The sequence below is a fragment of the Onychostoma macrolepis genome, chromosome 07 (genome assembly GCF_012432095.1).
Source record: "Onychostoma macrolepis isolate SWU-2019 chromosome 07, ASM1243209v1, whole genome shotgun sequence".
NCBI lineage: Eukaryota > Metazoa > Chordata > Actinopteri > Cypriniformes > Cyprinidae > Onychostoma > Onychostoma macrolepis.
In genome coordinates this window covers 37,840,335-37,866,451 of record NC_081161.1, presented here as the reverse complement: position 1 = coordinate 37,866,451, position 26,117 = coordinate 37,840,335, and the positions used below count along the sequence as shown (strand labels likewise).

General features: G+C 37.3%; 2 protein-coding genes across 5 annotated transcripts in view; both read right to left on the bottom strand.

Moving 5' to 3' along the window:
- Positions 1–20,244, bottom strand: part of rgs12a (regulator of G protein signaling 12a) — a 37,411-nt gene extending 17,167 nt beyond the window's left edge. For all 4 annotated transcript variants that reach the window (XR_009272128.1, XR_009272129.1, XM_058782602.1 and 1 more), the window contains exons 1-4: positions 20,139–20,244; positions 17,127–19,031; positions 15,853–15,954; positions 277–295 (exon numbers count right to left, since the gene is read on the bottom strand). Coding sequence is in view for 2 of the 4 variants with exons in the window: in XM_058782602.1 (XP_058638585.1) it covers positions 277–295; positions 15,853–15,954; positions 17,127–18,923 (1,918 nt within the window). In the remaining 2 variants the exon portion in view is untranslated. The remainder of the gene's footprint in view (positions 1–276; positions 296–15,852; positions 15,955–17,126; positions 19,032–20,138) is intronic.
- A 472-nt stretch (positions 20,245–20,716) lies between these two features.
- On the bottom strand, positions 20,717–25,749 carry msantd1 (Myb/SANT-like DNA-binding domain containing 1). The gene is made up of 3 exons (XM_058782944.1): positions 25,478–25,749; positions 22,396–22,670; positions 20,717–22,316 (listed from the first exon to the last, which is right to left on the bottom strand). Exons 1-3 carry the CDS (start codon positions 25,736–25,738, stop codon positions 22,028–22,030), a joined length of 825 nt encoding a protein of 274 aa, XP_058638927.1. The 5' UTR covers positions 25,739–25,749; the 3' UTR covers positions 20,717–22,027.
- Positions 25,750–26,117: the final 368 nt, after the last annotated feature.

Below are 26,117 nucleotides of genomic sequence, written 5' to 3'. Positions count from 1 at the left end.
TTTGCTTCAGTGTACAAATGAAGTGCACTTGCTTAAATTATGATCTTGTACTTCTCTTGTAACATTTTTCCTTCATCTCCTTATAGACAAATGTAACACTTTAAGACTACACAAATAAACTTCAAAAGGCTCACACAACAAACAGAACAACAGAATCTAAAATATTTTTATAATAGCAATCTCTACATAAAGATAACTGTCAGCAAAATTCATTAAACAACTTCCTGAATTCATTGATTTTGCTTATTAGAAAAAGGGTTGAAACAGAGTACTCACCTCCATCTGAAGCAGCCGACTGAAAGAAAAGAAAAAAAGACATGAATGAGCAATTGCCATCCTGACTTCGGTGGGGTAAAGGAGGAGAAAAAGAAGAGAGAGGTAAAGTTACAGAGCTGGAGAAAATGCCTGCAGACATCTCTGCAGCCTCTCTCATCTTAACTGAATGTGTGTAATATGTGTTTGTTGAGAGGGGAGGGTTTTTACTTATGGCCGTTGATGTAGCTGTGTGTAGTAACACGCAGCTGTTCGCACCTCTGCTCCAGTTACCGCCCACAAAAACACACACACACATCAAATGACCTGACCCAGGCCTGCCCAGACACTTGCAAAGACCATAACTTTAACAAAGAGCTTTAGTCAAGCTTTTCAGGTCATAAAAACACTCCTGCATCTCTCAGCATGGAGGGAAACCTGAATGAGAAGAAGAATGCAAATCAATATGCAAGTCCCAGGTATGTGGAAGTTGACCAATATAGTAGAACCATATAATAACTTATCTTATTCGTTAACATCAGCATCCCAGAGACCAACAGAGGTGTGTGTGTGTGTGTGTGTGTGTGTGTGTGTGTGTGTGTGTGCAGGCTGGGAGCAAAGCACATGGACAAACACACACTGTGTTTGTTCAGTGGGAGGAAGTGTAACGGAATGAGGGCAGTTATTGGGACAGCAGACGGACACACAAAGGAACAGAGACTTTTGTGAGGTGAATACAAATGAGATTTTACAAATGTGAAGATGGGAGATAGAAGTACTTTGTTGGAACATAATAAAATGATAGAATCAGATTCATGACTCATACAACTTCTGGACAATGTTTACCAAATGATATCATGTATGAACATGCACTATTCTGTCTGGTGCCATTTAACCAGACGGATTTGTTGTGTAGAGAGTTTTCATTTCAGCCGCAGGCACTTTTCATTGTATTCCCCACTAAACCAATGCCAAACTTACAGCCGCCCAAAAAATCTTTCCTTCTAGACACAGATGCGCTCATTGCATTAAAGGAATGTTCCAGGTTCAACAGTAATGCAGTTACAATGGACGTCTAACGGGCAAATCAGAAATGAGCAATTACATTTACAAAATTTAATGCTTTTTGGGAATATTGTTCTAGGCAGATGAGATTATCATACGCACATATTATATATTAAAAATGAGATATAATATTTGGTATAAATAACATGTAGGGATGTACCGATATCATTTTTGCCAGAACAGGCCGATACCGATACTTTTATTTCTGGTACTTGCCAATACTGAGTACTGATACCTGTATTTTCATTGCATTTATAATTTTTTTAAATAATGGGAATATTTGGGAATAGGAACATTTATTCTGGAGCAACGCCTTGCCCCATGACTTCCACTATGTGTTCAGTATTGTAAACATGTTTTTTGAGGGATGAGTCAAAATCATTTAAAGAGAAATAAAAAAAAAATTTAAGAAAAAGAAATAATATTAAAATGAAGACAATGAATGAATGAATGGAGTAAATAAATAAATAAATGGTTTTCATTGTTTGTAATTATGTCGTCATTTAGCTGTGCTGAAATCACAAAAGTAAGGAGTATTCATATCTGTCTTTAATGGTAACGTGTTAAAATAGCAGCTCATCAGCTTTCAGAAATGGCACATTCCAGTCCCAGTACGTCACCATTATCAAATCTGAGCTCTTCTAACACTATCAACATGACTAAAGGAGAGCTATTTATATGCTAATAAAAGACAAGGATTCTGAGAATGTAGAATGGAGAACAGCCAAAAGCGGACACATATGACTTGATTCATTGTGGTTTATGTGAAGGACACCTTTCTGTTATCTTATAATGGGTTTGACCAGTGATACATGAAGTGCTAAGCACGGATGCTTTAGTGATGATATAAGACAGAAAAGAATCTTCAAATTATTAAAAATGTTACAAGTCAAATAAGAACATGAAGTGCTTCCAACCATTTTTTTTAAACATTTGTGAAAAATATAAAACATTTTTACTTGATTTTTAGATTTATATTATATTGCTATCAGTGTGGGATGTAACTAAGTAGTTACAGTAATTTAATTACTTTTCCCTTGAAAAATTAAAGTGAGGGTTTACTCTTATTGTTACTTCTTATGTAATTGAACTTAATACTGTGTATAGACTGTAGAACATTTATAGTGGATTTAACAAGTCTAACTTTAAAATGCATGCTCTTTATGTAACCTTCTCACTTTAAATACTTTGGTGAGTTAATAAGAATATTGGCAACGCTTCAGTGTCCAATTCTCACTATTAACTTGTTGGTTATTAGCATGACTATTACTGGCATATTGGCTGTTTATTATTACTTTAAAAGCACATTAATGTCTTATTCTGCAAGACCTAAATCCTTAATCCTACCCGTTCGCAAAACCCGTTACTGTTACTGTTGCCATGATCGACAAACAATGTCGATCACTACACACATGTTCTCACGCAGTGAAAAATACATCGCAGAGCAAAGAGGAAACTGACAACACACCGACAGAGAAGACAGAGCAGGTTACCTAACAAGGTCTCAGGACCCTCAGCTTTTAAATTGTGTCATTTTTAAAGAAATTCAAACAATGAATATCGTTAAGGCTAGAAGAGATACAGCTGCGGCTACTGGGAATGTGCATTTACATATTTTCCGAGCAGACAATATAATGCGAAACCTATGAAAATGGTTTTAAAAAGCACATGGCGTCGTAGTTTCATCACTTTACAGTGTCGCAGTGACCGTCTTTTTGCAGTAAAGGACCTGTCATAGTTTAATGAGTGGGAAGATGACGTGAAGCGAACAATATACAAATATTGTAGCATTCTATAAACATGAACATATGAAAACACTGCTAAAGCCTCATCTGCAATGTGTCTTTTTTCCATCACATCCCAGTCCAAGAATGCTCTTAACACAGCGTACAGACACAAGAGGGACGGCCTTGAAAAACCACAAGCCTCCAGGCCACTTCAAAGTGCAAATGTGTCTTAAAATGTTGCTCACGCTGAACAACTCGAGCTAGAGTCTACTATATGATTCATGAGTCCTAACTGTGACAATCTCAAACCGAGACCCCTAGATAAAGACTTTCTCTCACAATGATTTACCAAACCCACTGTAAACCTCACTCCTTATAAGACCAGAAGTGGCCTCTTCTATGCTTCTAATTGTAGTGAGGGATGAAGTTAGTAATGGGAAACAGAGGGAGGAAAGAAGAAGGGAAGAAAATGAGAAGCTATGAAATGGTGGAGCCTGAATACCGTTCGGTTTGTGCCACCACCCTGGTGTATTTGGTCAGAAACACTATGGCAACAATTCATCTCAGACCACAGACTGTGAGGCCACCAATGACACGCGTCTCAGGCAGGGGCGCTCTATATATATATCACACGCTCCCATGAGCAAACGTGTTATTAGACAGGGTTTCTCAGCAGCAAAATCTGGTAGGCGTACAGCGTGGCAGGGTTCAGCGGTGGCTTACAGACATCTGGTTGTTGTGACCCGCCGCGTGACTGAGTGATGTTTTTGTGAACCAATCAGATGCTTTGGAACTTATGAGAAGTAAAACCAAGGAACTGTATTTATGTATTTCAAGAGGAAATGATGAGGTAATTTCTGTGTTTAGAAGAAAACATGTTCACTAGAATAGCAAAGGGAAAATCTCACCGCATATCATCAAGCCATAATGAGGCTCATTTTCTTTCTTTGATTCAAACTTGTGTTTGTGTATCAGCCTTGCACTCTAAAAATGATATTTCATAGACGTAAATACAATAAAGATTATTGGAGTACACTGGAAAATACATTTCTCTTTTTCTACTTCAAAACAGAAGTTCAGTTTTGTTATTTGTTTCTTTGTAATTATTTGTGAAATGACCTATTAATTTCTGAGTGAAAATTGTTTCTACACCAAATTGTCTTCTGTGTGTATATAGTTGTTTCTTGAAAAATATTTGCTTTGAAACAATTTTCACAAAGAAATTGCTAATAAATTTCAAAAATAATGACAAAGAAACGGCAAGCAACGCATTGAATTTAACATGAATTCTTTAAGTAGAAATACTGAAATAGTATTTTTTGTAATATATCTTCCACTAATGTTTAATTTATAATGAATAATGTTTTATTTACCATTTTTTACCATGCACTATGACATTCTGGTCCCTAGGTATCCATAAGTATCATCCAGCTGGTACCAAAAAACTCATTTCTGTCATCATCTGCCATCCAATGTTTTTTGTCTATACAATGAAAGTCAATGGGGTCCTTTTTTTTTTTTTTTTGACCCAAATGACTTTCAAAATATTTTCTTTTGTGTTCAACAGAAGAAAGAAAATGGTATGGAATGATATGAGGGCAAGTAAATGTTGACAAAATGTAAGTTTTTGGGTTAACTATTCCTGCAAGTATGAGTAATACCTATGCCTTGTAAGTAGAAACAGTTTCATTGCATTTCTAGGCCACACATACTGCCTCAAATATTCCTTACAACCATAAATGACTTTCTTCTGTCTTTGCACAACTGCCAAACACCCTTCTTCTCGTGAATCTTCACACCTCCACTGATGTTACGCAATCAACCTTAGCCACAACTACATGTGTGGCAAAAGCTGCAGAGACTCGCTTTATTTATATTTCCACCTTCTGGACTACGTGAGGTGACGACTTGCCCTTTTAACCTCCAAGAAATAAAACTGGTTTATATCAGCATTTTGATGAGGATTTACATGTAGGAGTTTCTTTTTCTTTCACTCAAAACAGTTTACACTACCTCTAGGCTGTCAAGTACGGTCTTTCTTCTCATTCAGGATGTTCTGTGAACTCAAACAAACACATTCTAGCTTCTTCTGGTGACATTTGTTGATAAAGGAAGACAAAACCCACAGCCAGAGTACACTATCTCTAGGCTACAGATAAAAACACCATTACAAAAGGCAAGCAGTTGGTCTAAACAAAATATCCTGGCTTGTCATAACATGTTTAAACTGTAATACATATTAAGACAAAGACTAATCAAAAGGAGCCACAATTTCAGGTGAGAATACACTTAAAATGTTCAATAAACTTCAGTAGAAAAAATAACTTGCATATTTGCTCTTTTAAAAAATAATATTTTTAACAGATATCTATAGGATTATATCCATGTGCACTGTATTTGCTTCGCTGATGAAACCACTCAAACAAAACATTTAAAATATTAATATAAATACAAATATTTAATATATTTTACAATTTAAATGTCAAAAACAAATGTAATCATACTTTAATTTAGTAAAGTATCAAATTAAATCTACTACATGTACAGATTTTGTTCTGGACTCTGTATATCCGATTATGGCCAATTATAAATGCACATGTACAAATGTAAATTAATTAAATGCAACGCAATTAAGTTGTGACTAAATGTTCAACAACTGTGTCATTGTAACTCATTTTAATTAGCTAAATTGAAACTAAAGTAAGTTAGTGAGGACAGACGTCCAGACACACAACTGTGGAAACATCAGAGCGTGAAACGACTGTGTCTCAAGTCCAGCTGAGCCAGAGACTCCCTGCCGCAGCTGCTCAGTGTGGGAGTGCAGGAATGAGATAAAACAGCTAATGAGTAAAGCAGCTGATCAAACCAAGCCCGATCATTTGGATTTGGAAAAAAAAAGAAAGAATACACGATTGAAACCTGAGAAAAAGATTGTAGCACAAACTCACCGCTCTTGGGGGACACTTTTTCCTGAAGGAAAGTCTCCTAATGAGACTCATAGTCAGGAGGCTTCTCCTCTTTGTCTGTGATTTTGGGTTCATTACTGCAACTGCATGTGTGGCTGATTGTGTGTATATGTGAATACCTGAAAATCTCCACCCAGGATCAGATGGCAACACAAAAAGTCTTGTTTGTACAGGTTCAGTCAGCCCCCAACAAACCACAATATGCTACAGACTAGCAGAATGTTTTCTGCTGTAGTCATCATAACTAACCTGTGATATTAACTGATACTTCCTCAACCTCTTCCGGTTTTAATTTTTTTTGGGAGTTTAGTGAGGGAATTAGTTTTCGTCCATTAGACAAAGAATGTCCCATAAATTCAGTTAATATTTTGTCATGTGATATTAATTCATTTCAGCCCATTGTACCATTTACTGAAATATATATTTTTTTAATTTGTTACAATTTTTATGAAAATAACACTAAGTGACAATAATTATCAAAATAAGACAAAAAAATAATGAAAATACAAAATGATATCATGATTTATTTAAAAACAATTAAAAAATGTAACAATTAATACATTTAATGAATTAAAGCATTAAAGTGAAGTTTAAATCATATCGCTATTTTCATTTACATATGCTGAACTAAATATAGTGCATCGTTTTCGTTATCATCGATGTAATCACTATCAAAAAGCATTTTCATCGGCAATCCTGTTGACGAAGTGAATGATTATTTGAAGAAGTGTCTGGAGATAAATTTAGATGTTTTAGCACGGGGCATAATGTGTGGGCCTTTCCCAGACTAAAGCTACCAGGGAAGGGTTATTATATTATATGCTATTTTTCTTCTTCATTTTGGTTTCAAACCAGTTCTCAACTGCATTTAGGGATTCTGTGGTAGGAAAAAATAGAGTTTGCCAGCTCTATATAGACTGGGCTGGTGTGTATGTTTCTGAGTGAGAATAGACTGTGAGCTCATGAATGTGTGTATGTGGGTTGGGTGTGTATGTATGAGAGAGAGATAAAGAGGGCTGTAGATTTACAATATTAGTTTCCGCTTATTCTCAGCGAACAGCTCCAGATTAAGGAAGTATCCCTTCTGTTGGGTGAGCAGGCTTGATCTGACTTTATAAACTGACCGAATGAACACCCTCCTACTGTAACTTTTAAAGTTTAGTTGAAGCTGTAGCCCAGCAAAGCAAATATGATTCCAGAGTCATTTTCAAGGGGGCAAAACAAATCTCTTCCTCTTATCTCTGGCAGACAACAAACTGCCTGAAAATAACATCAGAGACGTCGGAGGAGACTTCCTTTGTGCCCGACGGAGGAAGGGAAAGCTTGATAAGATGGTTTGCTCGAGCAAAATGTGTCTACATCAAGTGTTCATTATACTAGCTGCCAATTTTCATCGATTTCTAAGCCCAGAAAATTTTAAATAAAGAAAAAACATCACATGGTTTGCTATTCACCTAATAAAAAGCAGCAACATCTCAATGAAACCACATGATTACAGTGAAGGACGAAAAACAAAACCAGATGCAAAATGGAAACCACAAAACATCATTTACCAAGGCCACGTATTCTCTTCCCAACCATAAAACGAACCACAGCAATATTTTAACCACTCTCTTTGAATACATTGCCTGTGCAAGACCGTCCTTACAATCATCAGGACAAAATGCAAAACTCGCACTGACCTGGATCATATGAGGAACAATGACTGGATCGTCTCCAGGTGTAAATGATACCACATTCAACGTATAAAAGGTCACAACTGGAGGACAGTGTCGGAATGTTTGGCCTCTGGACAGAACATCCTACAATACAATATACTACAATACAGTACAGTATCTAACCTGCGATCTATAGTTACAGTCATCCTTCTAGTTTCCATTGATGTTTTTGTGTCCACAATCAGAGTGCATGAACCAGGAGTTTGTAAACCAGTTTTTGTTGAAACTGCTTTTGTGAATCAGTGAAAGTGAATCCTGTGTATCAGATTAACTTGCAGTCTGCATATTTGGCTATGCACATTAAGTTTATTTACTTTAATATCTAAACTTTATTAAATATCTATATAAAGTTTAGACCAATAGCAGAATAATATTAACCATGGCCAACAACACTAATGATGGTTAAAAAGTTGTAAAAATATTGTGGTTTTTTTCTCAGTTTTGCCAGAACTATTTTTCATGAGGCAATTCCAATTAATGATCATAATCAAATTTGTAGCGCAAAATCTTGAACACAAATGCCCATAAGGGACATATCTGAGAGTGTTTACACAGTTCCACATTTGCATCTGTGATTTGCACAGGATAAACATCTCTCCACTCCTTTGTGTAAGGGTAAGTCCTGGAGGAAAAGCATCCATCATCATCTAAGCTTAACCCATGACCCCACCCAAATACACTTTCAAGCGTTCTCTCTTTTCTCCCTCGCTTTGTACCGGACCAGTAGTCTTTCAAACTGAAACCTAACACTCATAATTATAAGCGGGTAGATCTCTTTCCTGACAAAAATAGTTCCCTGTGACCAAGTGTATACCCGCCAACCGCTTTCAAAGCTATCGTGGAGTATTGGAAGGAGCCGACCTGTTAAATGACTGAGTCAGGCTTGGGAATCATGGAAATAGTTCATGGTTTATTTTCAAAGAACCATTTTTTAAATGCAAAGGGACTGAATAGGTTTTTAGATCAGTCTATCGATGTTCTTTATAGCTTAGTAAGGCTATGTTTACACTAGTGAGTTTTCATTTTAAAACGCATAACTTTTGCTATGGTTAAGCCTGTCGTTTACACTTTGGCGTTTTCAACCCTCAAAAAGGAGACTTTAGAAAACGATGGAATCGGTCGACCATGTAAACAATAACATCATGCTCATTGTTGTACCTGACAGTGACTAGCGACCAGCTTCCTGTTCACACTTTTACACGCATGCCCAATGTGCATCAATGGCCATGTGACATGCGTTTTAGGTTGTGTAGTATGGACGGAGATCGTTTCTGAAATGCAGTGAAAACGCCAGTGTAGACGAGGATCATTTTCATTTTAAAATAAAAAAACGCACTAGTGTAAACAGGGCCAAAAACTTAGCAAGCTGCCTACCTAGATAGTATTTTAAGGGGTTCCATATTCAGGAATTCTGCCTTCAAAGATATCTTTTTTTTTATTATAAATATATTTTATTCAATAAAAAGTACCGATAATAACATATACTTCAATCTAATTAAAAATTAGATTTTCTATGTTTTTTTGTTACAGAGGAGACAGCAATATAGGCAGCTCACTAAAACTGAGATCATAAAATTGATTAACTGACAAATGTGATTAATGCATTTTATTTTACATGAAATCTGCCAAATACATAAATGTAAATGATGGCAGGCCATGATCCATGCCAGCAGTTGTTGAAGGTTGTTGATGCATACAGTGCTGATTCGAAAAGTTTAATAATGAAGGGTAACACGCAGCTGAAAATGGCTGCTAAATGGCTCAAGCAGGAAAAACTAAGCTGAGCTAAAGAGAGAAAATTAGCCCCCTGGCTGCGTCCTCCAACAAATAAAAATAAACAAAAATCTGTGTATAACCCACATCAAACATTTTATATTAGCTTGCAATCTTTCATGTGAATAAGTCAATGTCTTGAAACAATTAGTTTCTACCATCACTAATGAGCAAAAGTGGTGTATGTCCATTTGAGCCAGACACTCCTCGAAAGCTTTCATGTGATTATTTATTGTGTTACACCCTGTCTACACCGGACACAATAAAGTAACAGACGTGCCCAGTGTAGACATGCTGTTATCTTCAGATGCATCAGCTCTTGGGTGAAGGAGAGGGCTGTGGGGCAGCAGGTGGATACAGTGAATGCAGGTGAAGGTGAGGGTGAGAAAGGTGTTAGCCTTGGAGTTCATTTCACGCAGAAAATGCCTGAACACACTTATTGTTCATTTCACTATCTGAGCAGTGGTTCTCAACCAGGGGGTCAAAGGATTATTTAATAAATTATTATTAATACATTAACATAAAACATTTTGCAATGCCATGTCTTGTAAGAAATATGTTCTATGTTTCAGACAAACTGTGTTTCCCCTGCAACGCAAAAGGGAAATAGCAAAAAAAAACTTTTTACTTGATCTAAATAAAAAAAAAAAAGGGAAAACATTCCCCTGGTGAATATTATTTGAATAATTAATTTTAATACAAATTATAATATTTGGATATTGTGTTGAACAAGAGAGAACCACTGATATAGAACACATCACACTTGCAAATATCAAGAATTTGCAGATACTAGCTTGGCATACCTATTAAAAAGTATTAAAGCCCATTCACACCACGAACAATAACAGTATTGTAATAAGCATCCACACCAATGGACATAATCAAAATAAGCACATCTGCTCAAGCGCTTTAAAGAAAGTTCAAATCTGTTTGGCTGTCAATGGTTTTGACATCTAGAAAAAAAAATCGTTCTGAAAGCGAGTCCAATCACATTGTTTCCCTTTGACATTATCACTGCATCTGTGTGGACTTACCTATTCTCATAAAATTACAACAACTATTAAAACTTTATAGTTATCATCCTCTGTGTGAATGGTCAGGTCAAAGGAAGCATTTCTGTTAGACAGAGGAACAATCACACAGCCTGTGGTTTTGGGTTACCAGACCTGGGAGCACGGGGAGGCCACGCATCTAGAGAAAGAAAACATCGCCCTTTAGCAGAACAGGTGGCCTCTGCTTAAAGAATCCGCAATGCAACTGCCAAACCACACGGAATAAGGACAAATACTGACGAGGAAAATCATCCAAGAAGAATGAACACCAAGCACAGACTTGCGTCAAAGGACTGGACATGTTTTGTCTCATCTGGGAGTAGATATTTGAATGTTAAGTCATAATGGTGACCTCACAGATAACTGTCAACATATAAACATATATAAAACGTAAAGAAAGAACAACAAATAAGGTAATGGTATCTGTACATAGGCATTACACTGTGTGTCTTGCAATGACAGCAAGGTGTGTGAAAGAAAATACACTTCGAGAAGTGTTGACAGATCGCTTGAGGCTAAATTTAACAAAGCAGTTTCATTGTAGAAGACCAACCCAAAGACACAAGAGGAAAGATTTAGTCCAGTTGAGAAATCCTGCACTGATGTCATCCGTTTCAAGTATGGTTTACTTAAAGTTTAGTAAGTATAAAGATTTCACCAAACATTTCAGGGAGTCACTCCAAACCGACCAATAGATTCCAAAGCGAGACCACACATGCTTCTGTCAAAGCACAGAAACACTTAGGACAATGAATTTCTAAAAACTACCTATTCTCACTATATGAAGAACAAGCCTGATGCACAGAGTTTTATCTAAAACAGATGCAGTCACTACAGAAGGAAACTTACAGCAGAGTGAAGAGTTAAAGTTGGCTCCATTAGTAAGTATTATTAGTCCTCAGCGCTCCTGTAGACACCCAGTGTAAATAAACATGTCCATTCAGCCGCACGCTCTGTGAGTTCACAGGATGAAGCTGGAGTGAATGTGCCTGTCTTTTGAGTTCCAGCTCTGTCCCTGATTTCAGCCTGTCTGACTTTCCCTCCTGCACTTCGTCGCTTTTCCCTCCTCCCGTCTCCTTTCACTCTGCACTTCAGACAGATTCTCCTCCCACTGACTCCCTCACTCCCTCAGTCATGTTGATTTGAATAAGGAACTCAAAAATCTGATTTAATTTAGGACACATTCATTGACTCTCAGATTCAGTAAGTTCATAATTTGAGGCATGTTGACTCTCTCACTTGCATAAAGTTTTCTTAACATAAAGTTCTCATGCACTAGAGAAAGCTCTGCTGGAGCATCTGACAGACAGGAATGCTTAAGGTGAGTGTGACTGTGAAAAGAGTCAGGTTAGTTTGAAACCAAGCATGAATACTGTGAACTGAATTACTAAAAGCAGAACTGGATACATCTATCAGAAATTCTCGTTAGATAAGAGTGGGCTGAAGAAAATGTTTATGAATTTGAATTTTCTCGACGTTTTGTCACATTATGGAGCATCAATTTCAACTTCGCAATTCATTAGTGGGTTTGCTGCAATTGTTGATGAGCTTTCAGTAATGGTGAGGTAACATCAGCGAAGTTTTGTGAGCAAAAAATGGTTACTCGCCTGCGCGTAATCAAAGGCATGGCAAAAGACTCGTGATAGTTTTACTTTTGTTTTGGAGCTGATGATCCTGCGCTCTGCTGCCACACTGGAGCGCACTCGCCAACAACTGGACAGGGGTGGGAATTACGGTTACAAATTACAATAGATCACCCTCAGTGTAATCTGCCAAAGTGACGGACAGCCTTCAGATTTTTCCGTCACTGATAAAAACAAATTCTCTGCTTTGAAGGTAACCAACTGTCAGAAAAGTTTCAACGTCATTTTAATTTAATCTTTCCTATATAATGCTTGATAATGCAGCGCTCATGTGCGCAGCACTGCTTTGTGTACAGCTGTTAAAAGAGTAACTGCTATTTCTGCTGCTCCAAAAGCACCTCCTGCTGGCAGAGAATTAATTAGCTTTTTCAATAAGCCAGTCTGCTGTTTTATTACATATATTTCCCCAGGTGAAGTGCCACCACACATAGAGTGTAAGTCCGTGGGAAGCACTGAATAGTAAATATGACCGCACATTAAAACTGGCAAGCAACATAAAATACATTTCCTTTAAAAAAAATTCAACAAAACACAAGGCTAATTTTGAATGGCCATCAATCAAAAAGTATGTTTTCTTAACATAAAATTGCCACATTTGTGAAAACAAATCTCTTACAGGTTAACTACTTGCTATCTTAATTTAGTATAGCTTAAAATGTATGTTAAAATGTAGCATATATGTTATGCAATGAGCACAGTAATTGCTCAAAGTAAAACAGATCATTGTTTTCACAAGGTATCCTCACTAGGTATCCTCAACCTAGGCACAAGCTCCACTCTTCAGCACAATTGTAACATAACAGAAACTCTTTTAAATCCTCACATAACAGAACACAAACCAGCCTTCCTTTTTCTTGTCTTTCTCAAAAACACATAAAATAACACTTAATGTCAATATTTACTTTCCCAATCCAATCACACGCAAAACATGCTAGAAACTAGAAATCAAGTTCCCTGTTAAATGTAACCAAAATTTTTACCACAAATGGAATAGGAAAACTTTCATTATACAGTGAAAACAATAAGATTAAGTTAAATTGTGATGCACTGGCTCATTTTAATCCAGTAAAATAAAAAATCATTTTTGGGGGGTGTAGTTGCATCATACCAGCAGGGTAACCAAACCTTCGGTCCTTGTAGGTCTCACATTATAACGACTCTGGAAAAGGCGATCATGTCCCACTTTATGACGGAGGGTTCTGTATTGTAACAATGGAGCTACAGTTTTCATATCTGTCACTCGCACTATGAGCTACAAGTTATTTATCTGTTAACAGTTTTTGGGGAAAAAACAACAACGAAAAAACAATACTGGATGGATTTTCCACAACATTAAATTTCTTCATCATTGATATACAAACCAACAGCTGTTATAAATCAGCTGTAAATCCCAATTGCTTGGGAAATAAATCTACCGTGTGCTATAAAACTATCAGCGGCAACAGCATGCAATTATGTTCATTAGCATTTGATAATAGTTTAGATGATAAAGTCCAAACTGGGATTATTTCCTTGTCCAGTCTCCTCAACAGCATACAGGCCTCCTCTGCTGCTGAATACTAGTAGAGCTCCACATACTGGGCCATAAACACAAACTCTTTGTGTGCAGGACTCGACAACACACTTTATCAATGCGTAGTGGTAGCAGCAATCTTCTATGCAGTTGTGTGCTGGAAGTAGCATCAAGATAAGAGCTGCCAAAACAGTTCTTCAGCTTAATCAAGATGCCTGGCCCGGTCTTGGTGCTAAGAGAGGTGCTGTCTGAGGCCGTCATTAAGGATGCATCATATTTACTCCATAAAACTGTTACCGCTCCATAGAAAACTTCAATGGTGTTCTAAAGTGTACTGTGGTGTACTTCCTTCTTTGCTGATATCAGGACATACAGATCTGAGAATTGCGTCAGGCAATGAATCTGTATTCTATTAGTGTACAGAAGAGATTGCTGAAGCAAATTTACAATCTATCAGTGACTAAGATTAGATTCAACAAGACAAAAACCATCATATGGTCACTGTCAGAGTTATATACATATAACCAGGTTACAAAATATAAATACATTTTTTAATATTAAAAAACTGAGGTTGAGTTTGTTCCAGCTCCTTTAGTTTAGCACAAAACTGCTGAGTTCATTACTGAAATGAGCTGAATGGCCTTTCATTTAGATGTTATCTGGCAACAAAAAACATGCTTAGATCAGGCATTTTCCAACCAAACAAACCTCTCCATTTCACATCCCCTCCCTCTCGCTCTTGTTCTCCTGGTGAGCACCAGCGTGACTGATGTTCTCATAACCACACTTTCCAGTCTGCCTGACCACCAGAGGGGCATTAGGTCCGTGAAAAAGGCTGCCTCAAGTTCCAGGAAAAGCCAAAGGGAAATCCTACTCCTCTCAGATTCCACACTTGGAGAGGTGACAAACCTTTTCCAGCTTCAAACCTCAAGAAATTTGCTGGTTAAAATCCACACGACTCCGTTAGTGAGCACAAAATAATATTTAAAGGTGTGAAATGTATGCATAGCCTGTTGAGTGCAAAGTACTCAACCTCGCAACAGTTTTGTTTGAAGAATGCAACAAAACCAAGATTTGAAGTAATAGGTCCTCCAACAACAAAAATGGCCATCATTTGCTCACTGGTATGTTGTTGTTTCCACCCCCACCCCCAAATAAAAAAAAGCACCACAGATTCAGTCTAACTGACTTGTGGAATATACACAAAGATTTAGGGCATGTACGATTTTTTTTTAAAGAAATTAAAGCTTTTATTCAGCAAGGGATGCATTAAATTGATTAAAAGTGACAGTAAAGACATTAGAATGTTACAAAAGAATATGATTTCAAATAGCTGCTGAAAAACTGGTTTCCACGTTTTCCACAAAATATATTAAGCAGAAATGTTTCAACATTGTTACTTGATTGCCAAATCAGCACATTAGAATGATTTCTGAAGGATCATGTGACACTGAAGACTAAAATAATAATGGTGTATTCATGCATCATGTCATGTTAGTAACTGAAAGGAAGATTTTCAGGGAATAGGAACTTAAAGCTAATTAAAGTTACGTTTGTTTGTCACACAAAGCTACCACATGACTTCAGAAATCTGTTTCTCAAAAAGTAGCAACATGTGGGTTGAAAAGACACGAGGGGGAAATAGTTTAGTAGAAATAGTAAATAGTTTTTATTTGCCGTTGAACTATTATTTTGAATGAAAAGGTTGAAGCTCATAGTAAAGCCACATAAAGGCTTCTTTACATTTGGGAGAGGATACTAATGGTACCATCATTATCATGCAGAGTACTACGTGTTTACAATAGTTTCATGGTTAGCCTTGTCTACTGAAAACTGAAAAACACGATTGTGCTTGAGAATAATGCAACACCACAAAGGCCACTCTGTGTATTTAGAGAGAGAAAAGAGGTTTGCGAAGAGTTTCTCAAGTGAAAGAAGCAGGAGTTTGAATTGGCTTAGAGCATAATACAGTCTGACTGACCCTCCTAAACAATTAAACACACCTGTATCTCTGTTTTCATGCGTCATATGAGGCATGAGCACTGCAGCAAATACAAAACTTACAGAAACTATGATTTAATAGTATGATGTGGGTGCGCAATAGTATGATGTTGAAGGCAAAACAGAAAATGCTATATCTTACCTCAAGGTCATTAAGTGAATGAGCCAAACTGAGTCGTTTAGCGGGACCTGATGGTCTTCGTACAGAGGAACGTCCCCTTGTGAGTGCCCGAAATAAAGACCCCTGAGAAGAAAAATATTAATCAGAGTTTACAGTTACAGTTTCATAAGCGTGACTGGCATAGCAAAGGTGGGTTTTAAATACAGTGGTATTTCTATATAAATAAAAAAAACTCATTTCATTCCAGGTCACACTATAATTGTAGAATTTAAAAAAATAATTACTATATAATTTACAATTGGCTACCATGCTCTTTTATCAGTTGTGTTACTCCTAATTTAAAATTCATTTTTAGTTCAATAGGAATTTTTCAAAATAAAGGAACATAAAACAAAAAATGTTACCATTGACCATAATATTAATTAATTACTAATATTTTCAATACATTATCTTATTGATTGTAAACAGGAAATCAGGGTAACTGCATTGAAAATGCAAAATGGCTTTTTTTTAAATTCTGATATTTTTTTATGTGCTTTCATAATCGTTGATATTTAAACAGCAACACCACTGACATTACAATAGGTTAAAATGTTATTATGTGCATTATTAAATAAAATGTTTAATTTTATTTATTAATTTTAGATACGTTTGCATCAAAAAAAGAAACTTTCCAATACATAATTGATTTAGGCTTCAAAATTAAATCCGAAGGGCAAGACATGTCAGAGGGAGACAGATGCCTAGCGATAAATCATCAGTGAAAGGAAGGAAATAATAATATTCTTCTGTTCCCCTACATGGCTGACAAATTGTTGCTAGGTGACTCTCGACATTGTTAATAGAGCTAAAGCTGATCCATCCAGCATAATCATATTGAACTGCACTAATCAACCCAATAGCTCCATCTGCTGTGCCTGTTACTTGCAGCACCATCTGTTCCTTGGCTCATTGTATTAAGCCCTTTAACTTAGCATGGTGGCAAACTGGCAATAAACCTGCCATAAGACTGACCGCAGTGCAGACAGCAAAGACAAAGCAAAGATTGTCTCGTTTGATTCACAAAACAATAGTGGACAAGCTGTAAAAAGCCCACAGTAATATTATATTGTAAATTATTTTGTTTTAAGCATCACTATTATTATTACTTATACATACGGTTAATTACATTATTTTGCCAACCACCCAAAACACCTTAGCAACTGCATAGTTGAATGTAGACCAAGGTTTTATATATAGTGTAGTATTAGAATAGATTCAGATACCAAGTCATCAGAGATTTGTTTTATTCTGACCTTATTTTCCCCATCCTTATGCTTGGCTGCACTGCTGAAGAACCTGGAGGTCAGCTCAAGCTGTGGGGTGAAGTTCATTCTCTGAGGATGTTTGAGATCTTCTAGTGGTTTGTATCGGAGAGTCGGGATTTGTTCCATAGCGGGTGGAAGGATGCAACTTTTACTTGTGGGCCCATTGCTGTCCCTTTCCACCAAGCATTCAATGCTGTTGGGACGAGACTTCTGCCAGCGAGCCTTTAAGCCAATAGAAGGTCTGCGTTGACTGGTTCTCGGTTTAGGTGGCAAGTTAGATTGCATACTAAGAGGAAGAGGAGTAAAAGCTGAACTGTCTGCCTTGGCTGAGACACCTGATTGAGTCACAGGTTGAGCAGCTCCTGTTAGCGGTTCGGACAGAAGGCACCTGCACTCCGGTTTGAGAAGTGCACTGTTTCTGTGCTGGGAATAATATGGTGGTGGGTTGGAAATGTTTGGAGATGTGAAGCTCCACTGGCCACTGAGATTGTCTCTATCCTCCGGCGAAGCATTTCCGATCCCGCTGTCACTGCCACTGCCATTGTTACGTGCATTTTGTGGTTCTTCTTCAGGATTCTCGCTGTCAAGTTTCAGTCTCAGTTTTTCGATATAGTCCCCCATGTCGGTGTAGAGGACGGACACGAAGTGAGAAATCGAGTGTGGAGTTTGAGGAAACTCCAAACAGCCTTGAGTGTCTGGATCTGGAGTGCAGGGAATACCAAAGTGCCCTATGATGCTTTGGTGCTCCTTGTGCTCATAAAGCTCCGGATCTATGAAAAACACATGACATAATGCCTTCAGGGTGCTTGTCTGCATCCCAGCATCGATATTTTTGGTCGTATCAACCGAGACAAGGCCAAAGAACCTGCTGTCCTCCGTGCAAATGACACAAAGTGCCAGGTTCTCTGCTGAGTAAGATGCTAGAGCGACATCTCGGTCGTCACAAAGCTGAACGCAGTTGCATTTGACCCTCATCAGGACCAGCGAATGGGTCTTCTGCTCAATGCCAATCTGACTGATGCATTCACGGATGGCTTGCAATGCCTCCTCCTCAGATTGTGACGTTACTAGCTCCAGTTCCATGGAGTTGATGTATCCCACAATCATTGCAACGTTCAGAATGCTGGAGTCAGATACAAAGTCATTCTGACTCTGAAGGTCTGAAAACACAGAATCCTCACTTACGACTCGAGACGTGTCATCCTGTGAAAGACTATTTGACCTACGCTGCTGCAACCAATAAGACATATCTGGTTCAGACAAAGGTCTTTGTTTTTTCTGCTTGTCTTGATGGGCGGTCATGGAGCCCTGATCAGAGATCTCAAAGACAGTATCAAAACTTCCAACCGACTGAAGCATCGGCTCCCTCATGTCCATACTGTTAGGGAAAGGATCCTTTTTTCCAGGATTGAGCCACGGCAGTTTACCTTTACTCTGACAACCCAGTTCCTCGTCACTGGAGCAGGAGGCAATGGGAGGCCTGTCACCTGATGTGACCAGCATACACAGTGATCGTGAAGATGTACCAATCAGCTTCACCACAACTTCATGCAACGCCTCAGACACGTCTGTATCGTTCACACGCAAGATGCGGTCCCCAGGCCGCAGTCCGACACTGTACGCCGGACTCCCTTTGATTATTCCCCGCAGGACACAAGGTGCTTGGCCGGCAATGGTGAATCCATAACCAGCTCTGCCACGCTCCATCTCCACCCTGCGCACCGCCGGGCTGGAGGGGCGATCCGAAAGCCTCATAGTTGACTCAGCTGGCTTCAGAACTCTCATTTTGGTGCTGAAACTCACAATAGTAGTACTTTGTACTGGTATAGTAGTTTAGTTCAGATACAGTTCCAACCATGAACAATCATCTTGCTGCACTGCTAAGGATCAGACCTGAGGGGAGTAAAATGACTAAGGTTAGAATATGAGACTTTTCATTTGTTTAAATAGTTATTAAAAAGGCAAATATTTGTCAAGTAAACTTTATTTCTATAGCGTTTAATACAATAGAGATTGTGTCGAAGTAGCTTCACAGAGATAAACAGAAAAGCAGCTCAATTCTAATATGTAAAATGATAATAGAGATATAAACCTTGACCACACACAAAAAAAAAAAACATACCGAATTTTAAAGCAGTGGCCTGCAGGGAGACTATTTTTCAACCCCACCCGTATTTTATTATTTGTAGCACAAACTTGAAGAATTCATTTTTACATAAAGACAAATGCATCAATCTGATGAAACATTCTGATCATCTTTTAAAAACTACAACAATACAAAATGTATTACAAGGATATACAATGTATTAAATTGTATTTTATTTAATACACATAATGTGGCATGTTATTATTAGTATTATTAAATTATTTTAAACAATTATAATCAATTACAAACCAACAATCTCTTCATTTTATTTCATGCAGTGTTCTGAACTCATTACATTACAGAAGTCAACATCAAAGTTGTCCTAAAACAAGAACGGGTATTGATTTGGTTTTAGGAAAAATTTGATGAAAGGTTTTGATCCACTTAAAATTTTGACTACTGTATGTATGTATATATATACACACACACACATACATGTGATGTTTATTTATCACATTTACAAATATTTTTTAATACATAATATTATATTTTTATTATTTAAACAATATTAAATTAAACATGATATTTTTAAACATTTCTACGAATTGCATTTTGTATTTTTAAAAATTCACAACGCATAACTAAGTGGAAAAACTTAAAATTACTCAAATGGTGAAATAAGGACAAATTAAATTGATTTAATAGCATTTCTTCAAAAACAAAAAGTCAAAATGATAAACGTGAACGGTCTTTTTGAAAAAGTAAAAGACATAGATACAAAACTATCCATTTGCTCTGAGGGCTCTGCCAAACACTTTTCATTCACAGCATATGTAAACAAACTTGCATTCCAAACGTACTTCTTTCACTTAAAGTCCACTTATTTATTAACAAATGTATACATCGGCGCTTACCTGCATTCTTTTTAATTCCAAAGTTTTTCTTGGTTTATTTCGGAACTCCCTTCGCGCGACGGACTTAAACCACTGCCATTCACTATTGTTGGGAATACAAAGCGTCATTCTCTTGTCGCTATGGCACCGTAACGTTTGCAAACTGATATCAGCTCTCTCATTGGTCGACAGATGTGTCAATCATGTTCAATATTCAAATATATACGGCGCTCTCATTGGCGGATGGAAAAACCATGCTGTTTTTACTTTAATGTTTACTATTTACTAATACTGATGCTTGTGACTGAGTGCACTTAATAGTAGACGATTATTTCGACAGTAGGAATTAACGTATATGTGTTAAATAGCATTCACTGACACATTAAGTATTTAAAACAAATGCAGCTACTACATGTGAACTATGGCAAGATTAAAAACGGCTTCTTAAAGTTGCATTCAGACAGTGTAATCTTTCTGAAATACAGTAATTTGAGATATATATATAAGGTTAAAATACAAGTTTACAGTTGCAGTGCATTTTTTAAAATGCTGGTTTTTATTCATGACACCACACCCAGGTCACTGAGCACTAACGTCTTTCTTCTTATCAACTGCTAGCTTTCATGAAGCCCTGACAGGCCAGTTCATCACAGGCAAAGAAGAGAGGTGATCAAATTCATATTTGTACACATATTTGTACACATTGTACATATTTGTTTGTTGCTATTAATTACCATGTGCACAATTTAAGGCACAGCAGAAAGGATTAACTATCTTGCCTGAACATTAAGAAGAATTAAAGAGCATGTGGTGGTGCATTAACCATTATAATGTTTGGGTGCAAGTCAGGTTCAATCTATCTGGCTACTTTTGGGAGTCTTTAAGGTTAAGTGACAGATAAGGATAGTCTGAGATGATAAAAAGGAGATTTGAAAAACTCACGTGCCAAGTTCTTAAAAATATTGCAGAAATGGTACTGCCGTACTATTTTAAGTTCAGTCACTAACTTTAATTTGACAGACAATTGATACCAATAAATAAATAATTTGTTTTTTATATTTATTTATTTGTTTTTCCCCCCTCAAGAATTTCAACTTTTTAATGACACTTTTTTCTCTTTTACAATCTTCGGACAGTTGGACCACCTAGACACTTTTGACACAAAAATATCAAAATTACGTTTAATTCAGAAATTCATAAAGGGGTGTATTGTACTCATTTTATGCGAATAGCATTTTTTTCCTATTTTTGTTTATTTGAACAGATCTAAGCTAAATATGAGTGTCAGCATATAAACTGCTACCAAAACAACTGCATTTTGTAACATTTAGTAATTTTGCTAAATTGTGCTATGCTATAACACCGTAACACTGAACTGTAATACTGCTAACTAGACTAAGCTTGTCCTCTACCATTTTGAATCCTTGTCAGCCTAATTCAGTTTACATTATCACCAACCATTTAGTGTTATCTGTCTGACCTGAACATCTTTTTAAAGGATGCCTTAAAAGAAATCTGAAATCTTTTTGATGCCAGTCAACCGTGACTGACATTACATTGTCTACATAATTAGCCAAGAATCCAAGATTCCTAGCAACTAACACATCAATTTAGAAATCAAATAAATCAGATATCATAAACAGCACATTTTGTGTCACATAACAATCACCATTTAACTTTTGAGAACAACATTTTGATTCAGATAGTTTGAATGAGATAAATAGTGATTTTTTTGTGTAGGTTACATCTGTCAACATTTTCGAATAACATATTTATTGTAGAAGACTAAACAGTGCCTAAACAGGTCTAAAATGTACAGCTAACTAGTTGGTTATAACTTTTATACTTAGATAGCATATAGCAACACTTTCTCAGACAAAAAAGGTCCATATCCCGTATCTGAGGTCCTGTCACTCAGTTGTAGGTGTTCCTAAACCCTTTGAGACTGGTGGGTTAGGCCAAGAAGGGGCAGACGAAGCAGGAATCATCTTCTCCAGAAGGTTCATCATTCGCTCCTGAAGCTGGAGGCTCTGCACCTGCAGGAAGTTCTGCTGATGCATAACGCGGCGAACTTCGTGACATGCCTCCTCAACAGCGCGGCTTATCCTGCGTTGCTCCTGCAGCATTGCATCCAGGACACGCAGCTTCTTTCGGCGCAGTGACACATGCGAAAGCCTCCTCCTCTTATGTGGCTGGGACCTGCAGATGGACAGCCATGCATTTATAATTGCACAATTTTGAATTTGAAATGGATCTGTGATAAGATCGAACATGTTACCTGGTCTCAAAAGAACTCTCTGAGTTCTCTGTTAGGCCTTCCTCCTCATCGTTGATTTCTCTCTCCTCTGAGGAACCAGTGTACTCGGGTAGAAACCCACTTGGCGGAGCTGACTGGGGCACAGAAGTCTCGAGTTGAGAAGTGGACGGGCCAGACGTCGAGAGGTTCGGTGGGCTCATATGGGCATGGTCTGGTACCTTTGACAAGATCCTCTCAATAGATTTGTAGTACGGCCAGTCAGGTGTAGCATTGCTTCCATTTGCTGTGTACTTCAGCTTCCTGTTAAAAAAAGATATTGTTAAAGTATTTTTTTGTGCACCAAGTACTACTTCATATTGTCTCATATTGTTGTAAAAATTCACTTAAACCCTGTAAGGCCCACTGTTATAATATTACAACATTAGTTTTAGCTTGACTAAAATAAAGCTGCTCATGTTTTTTTCCCCTCTAAGACCACATTTACACAACTAATTGGTCCTATTGTTTACCCTTGCAATGCTATTGGATGCTAGATTTTAAACTCACACAACCTGCAAACTTCCCATGAAACATCTTGTTTTACTGGACTAGATAAATCTACATTCAACTAAATCTACATTTAAGTAAGTAAAATGCCTAAAATACTTTTGTTCTGTGATTAGTAATGACAGATCATGTAGGTATTGTTGAATGCATTGATCATTTTAGATTTTGAGCTTGTTATGTCAGTATTATAATTTTACAACACTGGGTTAAAGGGGTAGCAAAATTTGCCTGTGCACCTCGGACATTACATGGATGAATTGTGCTTCTCACTTGTTCCACGTGAAAAAAAAAAATACTGCCAGAAACATACTGCTTTTGATCATTCACATGTTTTACTCTTTTTTTTGTTTTGTTACCTTTTTGAGATTCAATCAAGATTTTATGATTATTAAATAAGTTCAAGTTGAAGAATAAATGATTTCAAGTATTTGTGTAGCAATATTTTATTTGTATCTAATCATTTATAAAATGTCCTGTTTTTTTCTAGGCGTTGCTTCTTTGCCTAAATATCTGTTTGCTGCATGAGGGACAGGTCAAGTCAAGTCAAGTCACCTTTATTTATATAGCGCTTTTAACAATACAGATTGTGTCAAGCACTTAACAGTATCAAAAATAGGTGATAATGTTCTGGAATGTGGGAGGTACCAGTGCTATTAGCATGATAACTAAAAAACACAATACACTATCAGACAGTATTGTGTGAATCCTGTGGAATGGGTGAATTCTTTAAAATGTGTAAGTATGATTGGGGTTAATTTGCACTGATATTTTTAGCCTGGAAAATAATCATTGTTTTTTTTTTTCTTCATTTTTTTATTTTAGAATGTCACCAGGCAAGAAAGACTGTCTCATCATATGCGTGATGAGACATCACTGATATCACTGATACCGTGCAAAATGGGTACAGTGACTTTGAGATGGACTCTGATACAAGAGAAGAAAGTTTTAAAGCCAAGTCATGATGAATGTTTTAAAGCTTTCATTCAGTTCATCAGGTTTTGTAAATATAATTTGAACATATTTTTATAATAAATGTTTTTTGTCCATAAAAAATCATTATTGTGTGTGTGTGTGTATATATATATATATATATATATATATAGACTATTGTTATTATGGGGTTACTGAAGCATTACACCCTGCAAATGAACCTTTAGATGTTCTCTACATTTGTTCAGACATGAGTAAAACCACTGAAATTGTGTTACCCAAGAGCCCAAAGTTGCAATATTAGCAACAATTCCCTAGAAACTGACTAAAATGTCAAAAATGTAAAAGCCCATTTATTTCTGCATTGAAGGCCTCCTACAACAACATTTACAAGGTGAAATCATTTTTTCACAGGTTTTTTTTTTTTTTTTTTTCAGGGTTGTAAGAGAACGGTTCACAAATGCTAGAATCAAGTCATTACCACACTAATCTGCACTAATGGACCAAGATTACTGTGATATTACTGTGATATTTTAGATAAATTTTACTATTTTTAAAAGCTGTTGTAAACACTTACCCATAGTTGTTTAGTGCACTACAATAGCTGAAATCGGTATAAAAAAGGCCAGTAATAAATCTCACATGCAGTGGTCAAAATTCCTGTTCCTCTAAATAAACGTAATATAAATTTATATTATGAGCGTGCTTCATATATCTATGGAGCCTGCAACATAAACCACAAAAACTAAAACGTGTAGAATCTTACTATCACTATTGTGTACATTGTATACTTTGTGTGGGCTATATTTTATAGTGTTTATTATGAATATGTATCACACCACTGCACCTAAAACCTTTAGCCTACTCACCGCAACATTTGTGTTTACTGCGATGTGACAAAGTGATTTTGATTTGATTCACGTTGTTTTTATGTTGTCTTGTTTCTCTAGAGGTGTGTTTTTGTGTATTTGCGGTCTTTGTTTGTTTACTACATGAATTCGATATCTTGAGATTGTCAAACTGGCACGCTGTTTCGTTTTTGAATGGTTTTGACTGCATTGCCGTCCTCCAAGCGCTCCTCCATCACTAATATACCTCACTGTTTTCTCAAACCGAAAGCATGCATACTTCGCTTGTTGCGGACACTGAGTCTGACGTAAATTTCATCATCAGCACAGTCCGCTGCTGCCGCGTGTAGCCTGATTTTCAGCGCAGACTTGTGCGCGAACAACAGCGCACACGCAATGCGCATGCAACGCAAGTAGGTAGTGCGCATGCGTAGATCGCTTGTATCCGAGCTTAAAGCCAATGCGGTACGCTTTGAAAGACTTGTGCGCAAAGCTGAGCGAAACTAAGAAAACGAAGTATACCTGGGGATTTATCTTAATTTAATACACTTGCAGTTTACGAAGTAGCAAGAGTAGACGCTTGTGCAATGGTAAACAGATTATTGATATGATCTTTGGCCCTCAAATTGAAAGACAGACAGACAAATAGATAGCTAGACAGACAGATAGATAGATATAGACAGACAGAGAGACAGACAGACAGATAGATAGATAGATAGATAGATAGATAGATAGATAGATAGATAGATAGACAGATATATAGATAGTGTAGTATTTACTTGCCTGAACTGGAAAGTCATGTTGGTAATCTTCATCTTAATCTCTTCCCTGTGTCTCTGTTCGCCAGTTAATTCGTAAAGTTGCTTAGCCATTGTCTCGTAGATCTTAGCATTGCGCTTAGCCTTCTTTAGCTCTGTCACATACTCTTCCCAAATGTACACAAGAGCTTTCATCTCAGAATCCGTCCAGTTACGAGCCCTCCTGTGCTTCTCGTTCGAGCCCGGCACCGTGTAACTAAAGCAGAGGTCCTCAGAGGCCATTTTAAAAGCAGATTATGTACCTTTCGCTTGGGTTTATGATTTAAGCTCGGTTCTTTCTCAGTGCAGTCTGTTTTCCTGGCCTTACTTTGCTTTCTCAAGCATGTGCTTGTGTGTGCGAGAGACAGGCCTCTGCTGCCCTTCCCCCCATGCTTAGTTAAGAGGCCTCAAAATGGAACCTGGAGGGCTGGAGCAATCGCTTTAAAAGCTTTTAAAGAGGGAAGTTCGTCAGCATGATGTCAAGTTACCCTGGCAACAGCCCGTTAAGGCCCTCCTCTTCTAGCCAAACCCTTCCCCTTCTCCTCTACTCTTTTGTCTCTGTCAGTCTGCAGCAAAAAGCTTTTAGCTGAAAGCCAACAAAGTGGGTCGGGCAGGCAGAAAA

Coding starts and splice junctions, on each gene's coding strand:
- msantd1 (XM_058782944.1), bottom strand. CDS start 25,738: ATGGCCTCTGAGGACCTCTGCTTTAGTTACACGGTGCCGGGCTCGAAC. Junction 22,671..25,477: donor TGACTTTCCAGTTCAGGCAA/GTAAATACTACA, acceptor TTTAACAGGAAG/CTGAAGTACACAGCAAATGG. Junction 22,317..22,395: donor GAGAGTTCTTTTGAGACCAG/GTAACATGTTCG, acceptor GTCCATCTGCAG/GTCCCAGCCACATAAGAGGA.